This window comes from Pteropus vampyrus, unplaced genomic scaffold (genome assembly GCF_000151845.1).
Source record: "Pteropus vampyrus isolate Shadow unplaced genomic scaffold, Pvam_2.0 Scaffold231, whole genome shotgun sequence".
Lineage (NCBI taxonomy): Eukaryota > Metazoa > Chordata > Mammalia > Chiroptera > Pteropodidae > Pteropus > Pteropus vampyrus.
The window spans coordinates 1,128,825-1,134,208 of NW_011889012.1; the positions used below are offsets into that span (position 1 = coordinate 1,128,825).

At 61.1% G+C, this 5,384-nt stretch overlaps 1 protein-coding gene across 1 annotated transcript in view; it reads left to right on the forward strand.

Moving 5' to 3' along the window:
* Positions 1-278: 278 nt before the first annotated feature.
* The window catches only part of ABLIM2 (actin binding LIM protein family member 2), an 81,998-nt gene continuing 76,892 nt past the window's right edge, over positions 279-5,384 (forward strand). Inside the window, exon 1 of the mRNA XM_023519676.1 lies at positions 279-534. Within this exon, the coding sequence (XP_023375444.1) occupies positions 279-534 (256 nt within the window). The remainder of the gene's footprint in view (positions 535-5,384) is intronic.

Here is a 5,384-nt window from a genome sequence, read left to right on the forward strand (position 1 = left end):
GGGCAGGGACGTCGGAGGCGGTGTGCGGGTGTGTCGTCGGGCACAGTGGCAGAGGAGGGCGGGGGTCTCTGAACAGGGACACAGAAGCTCCATCTGACAACGAGCCCAGCCTTTGACGTCTGCGATCCTGCAGCAGCCAGCTCCCGGTAGAATCCTCGGGGGTCCCTGCATGTGCTCTATCTTAGGGAGCCCCAGACCCGCGCGGTAAAACCCTCACCCCGGAACCTCCGGATGTGGCACGACTTGGAATAGGGCCACTGCAGGTGTGACTCGGTAAGATGAGGTCACGCGGAGTAGACTGGGCCCTGACAAGACAGGACGAGGACGAGACGCGGACAGACAGACAGGACGGCCACATGACCACAGAGGCAGAGGCTGCGGCGCCTACAAGCCAAGGAGCGCCGGCCGCCACCAGAGCTGGAAGCAGCAAGAAGTGGCCCTTCCCTTGCGGGTTTCGGAGGGAGCCCGGCCCTGCTGGCCCCTCGATGTGGGACCTCCGGCCTCGGGAACTGGGAGAGAGTGGACTTCTGCTGTGTAAGCCCCCGGTGTATGGTCTTCCGTTATGGCGGCCGCAGGGAACTAATAGTCAGGAATTGGGAAAGAAAAAGCCTGCTCGTGAGATGCAGGCTGCTGTGTGGGCGGCGGGGGGAGGACTGTCCATGAGGCCTCGTGGCCGGGACCTCCTCGAGTCGGGGGTCCCTCCAGGTACCTGTCAGTCTCGCCCCTTCCCAGTTCTGTCTTTTATTTAAATCATCGTCATTTCACTTGGGTCCCTACCCTGGCAGGGGTACAGGTGTAGGGTTAGGACAGAGCTTCCTACGCTGCAGGTGGTGACCCATTTGTGGGCACGAAACCAGATTAGTGGGTCACAGCAGTGTTTGTTATGTAAGAAGCTGAATAGAGAAATGGCAGAGCACATGACAAGGAATAAGGGGAAGGATCCTTTGATGGAAAATTCTGTTACATATTTACGTGTCGTATAAACTGTTGCTGCGTGCGGTAGGCTTAAAAATGACCCCTGTAAAATGTATCAGGTCCTCATTCTGGCTCCTGTGGGTGGTGCCTGATTTGGGGAAAAAAAGAGATTTTGCCGATGGGATTAAGTTAAGGATGCCGGATGATGGGCTGAGCCCTAAATGCAGCCGCGACAGCTGCTGAAGAGAGGTGGCGGTTACAGACTGAGACACAGAGGAGAAGGCCCTGACCATGGAGGCAGAGGCGGGGGAGACACAGCCGCAAGCTGAGGGTGCTGGGGACCACCAGGAGCTGGAAGAGGCAGGAATAGCGCCCCCCGCAGCCTCTGGAGGGAGGTGGCCCTGCTGACACCTGCTCTTCAGCCCTGTGAGACCCAAGCTGCCCTTCACGCCAGGGGCCGCCTTCCCAAGCCTCAGTTTCCCCTCTGGCACATTGGGGCTGTGCAGGGGGTTAAGTAGGCCCCCCAAAATTCATGCTCACCTGAAACCTTAGCATGCGACCTATTTGGAATAAGGGTCTTTGCCGATGTAATGGAGATGAGGGTGGAGATGCGGTCATCCTGGCTTACACAGGCGGCCCTGACCCCAACGACTGGTGTCCTCACAGGACACAGGAAAGGACACGCAGGCTCCCGGGGACGAGGCCATGTGAAGACAGAGGCAGAAGCTGGAGCAATGTGGCCACAAGTCCAGGAGTGGCTGGAGCCACCAGAAGCCAGAAGAGGCAGGAAAGACCCTCCCCTGGAGCCTCCGGAGGGAGGCGGCCCTGCTGACAGCTGGTGTCAGACTTCTGGCCTCTAGGACCGCGAGAGCAGAAATGTCTGCTGTCAAAGCCCCCGCTGTGGCTCGTGGTACAACCCCAGGACGCTGGCACAGGCGCGTTGAGGGCACGGGAGCTCGCTCACGCTGCGCCCGGCGCGTGGGGCAGGGCGTGGTCCCACCTCCCCGTCTCCCGCCCCCGTGTGTCTTTCCGAAGTCCCTTTCCCGGACGCCTGGGAGACAGGTGCGCCTTTGGAGCGTGGCGGGAGGCTATTTCAGTGTGCCGGGAAGGGGGAGGCCCTGCCCCTCCCCGGGCATGAGGGCGCAGCTGCCGCGTGACCCTCTGGCGTGTCCCAGTCCCTATGCTGGCCACAGAGCCTCTTCCACCAGCCCAGCTGCTGCCCGCGGCCTCCACAGGCGCCCGCCCTTCGCGAGGAGCTCCATGGGGATGCCCGGAGGAGAGGCAGGTAAGGCCCCGGCTGCACTGTGCGCCGAGACCGTCCGGCTGGGGAGGAAGGTGTGTTTTCTGAGAAGCCTTGAGCCCCAGGAATGAGCTTTGGGGCCCAGATGACCGGAGACGGTCTGAGCACTGCCGTCCTGTGAATGCCGTGAGGGCCAGCACATAGGCACGCCGACCGCCTGCCGGGCCTCGGGACTTCCTCTTAGGGACTCTGGGTGGCAGCCCTGCGGAGCGAGCCCGTTTTACGGACGAGCAAGCTGAGACCCAGGAAGGGCAGGTGGCGAGAGTCAGAGCTGAGCGGGGCTCCAGTGCCCTCTGACCCCGCTGTCTGGGCAGAGCCGGGGCCCCCAGACTCTGCACCGGCCCCCACCTCCCTCTCGTCCCTCCGTGCCCTGCTCTCTCATTTTTCAAGGCGGCGGTCCTCAGTCAGGGCCGATTTCGCTCCCCAGGGACCGTCTGGCAGTGTCTGGAGGCATTTTGGTGGTCATGGCTTGGGGAGCGGGTGCCCCGGGTACTGAGGGGGTGGAGGCCAGGGCTCACTGCATGGGATAGCCCCGCAGTGACGAGCTGTCCGGCCCTAAATGTCACTTGAGCTGCGGCTGAGAGACCTGCCTTGAGGACGTCACAGAAACACCGCTTCTTCCCGTGGTGACAGGGCCGGCTACTTAGGTTAGCAACTTTGAATCCCCTCAAACCCCACCTGTCGACAAGGCGGCCTGCAGGGGGACTGGGAGGAGAGGGGACGAGAGACAAGGCAGAGTGAGGAGGAGGGCAGGGGGGCTGGACCCCCAGAAGCAAAGAGAAGTTGGGGTGCACAGGAGAGCCTCCCTGAGCCCGAGGTGTGGATCCGGGGTCCTGCCTCCCGTGGGCTCCAGCCTCCGTCCCAAAGCGCTCCCATCGGGTCCTCGGGCCCCCGTCCCAGCACGCCTCGATGACCGTGGGGCGCCGCCTCCCTGGCACCCGGCAGAGCCTGTCCCTCGCCGCTGTCCTCCTTCCTGGCTCGTGGGGTCTTTCCAGAGGTGGGGGCCAGGACGCCAGGCCCATCTCGTGCCGTCAGCACCTCACACCCCAGCATTTTAATTGGCAGAGGCGGCTCTGGGCTGGGGCAGCGGCCATGACCTGGAAGCCAGACCAGCGAGCTTCACACCCCGACTCCGGCCTGGCCTCACCATGTCCTGGTCAGGGGACTTCAGGCCCGGCCTCAAGGGGACCGTCCGGAAAGGGGGTGGACTGTGGCCCCCCTCCCAGGGTGCTGTGGGCGAGCGTAGCAGACACTCCGTATTTGTTTCCCACGGCGTGTAGCTGGGCGCTTCCCCAGCCGGCCTGACTCGGCCCCGCGTGTCCCCTCACCCCTGGCCTTGCCGCGCCAGCTGGGCGGCGTACTGGGTTGTTCTGGAAAAGCCAGCAGGTTCCAAGAGCTGCGGCCTGTGACGACGCCCCTTCCTCACGTGGAATTTCCACGCCGGGGTTGGGGCGGGTCCCCCGCTCCGCTGAGCACACACCATCCTGCCCACCTGTCCTGCCTCACCCAGATGACAGCCGACCGCTGGCGGTGAGAGAGCAGATAGTAGTGATGAGAAACATGGCAGAGACCCGGAGAAATAAGCACCATGGTTTCTGATGAAGAAGCGGCACCTGTGATAAAAATAGCGGTAATGGGAATGTGATTCTATTTATGTAAAGTTACAGTCAGAGCTAAAACAAACAAACACACAACAACGACACTCCGAGAGGAACACAGGGATAAATCCTTGTGACCCGGGATTAGGCAGCGGTTTCTTAGACACGACACCAAGAACTCAAGGATCAGAAGAAGACACAGACGCCTTGGATTTCATCAAAATTAAACGTTTATGCCGCAAAGAACATTATAAAGGAAATAAAACCGCAACTCCGAGTGGGAGGTAGTATCCTCCGGTCACGTGTTCGATAAGGGACTTGTACGTAGAATATAACAAACGTCTCGTCGTGAAAAGAAATCAAATCAAATGGGCAAAGGATCTGGGTAGACATTTCCTAAAGAAGGTGCAGATGCCAACGGGCTCGTGAAAAGATGCCCAGCATCGTTAGCCATCAGAGAAGTGCCAATCAAAACCACGATGAGATGCCACCTCCCCCCGCGGGGACGGCTGTGGTCGGAAAGTCGGACTAACCGGCGCTGGCGAGGACGTGGGGAAAGCAGAGCCCGCTCCCTTGCTGCGGGCGGCGGTGGCAAGGGGCACATCCACGTCGGAAACCGGTGGCAGTCCTTCAAGGGCTCAACGTAGCGTCACCACGTCACCCAGCAGTTTACCCCAGGAACGTACCCAGGAGACGTGCCACCTTCCACGCAAAAGGGACCGTGCAGGAACAGTTCCAGCAGCTCTCGCCCAAAGCGGCCCGAGTGGAAGCCGCCCCCAGTCCTGCTGTTGCTGACGGGCGGCCGCATGGGGTGTGTGCACACGCGGACTGTCGTTTGGCCGTGACAAGGCACGGAGCACGGATGATCCTTTAAAACATGCTGCTGAGTGACAGAAGCCAGACAGGAGACCCGGGTGGCACAGTTCCATTCGAGTGAAATGTCCAGGACAGGCAAACGTGCGGGGACAGGACGGAGGCCAGCGGCTGCTGGGGGATGGGGCGGATGCTGATGGGTAAAGAGGTTTCTTCCGGGGGTGATGAAAATGCCCTCAAATTGATTGCGGTGGTCGGCACACGACTCTCTGAACGCACTGAAAACTACTGGATGTTTTTACTAGGTGACCGCATGGGATGTGAACTGTATCTCATTGAAGCCGTGACTGCTCAAAAAACACACGTGAGCACCCCCTGCCGAGCCGCGACGTGGCCAGGAGGGGACATTTCCCAGCTATGTGGAGAGATCAGGATAATCGGAGTCAAAGTGACGGGCACACGGCGGGGTCTAGACGGTGGTGTCCTCCGGGCAGGTGGACAGGAAAAGGGGTGCAGGCGGCGGTGACCTCTCAGACACTCCACGGCCCTCCCGACTGGACTCAAAGCCAAGGACCTTTGTGGATGGTTTGGACTGCTGATGTTGCCCCGTGGGGTGGCCCCCCCATCCAGGCGGGCGGTGTCTCTGGGGGGGCAGTGTCTCCAGGTCGAGAGTACGGCCACATCTTCAGAGGCACGGGCAGGAAGCGGGTGGCCGGTGACTCTGAACTGGCCAGCACACACCTGGCGGCCTGCCAGGT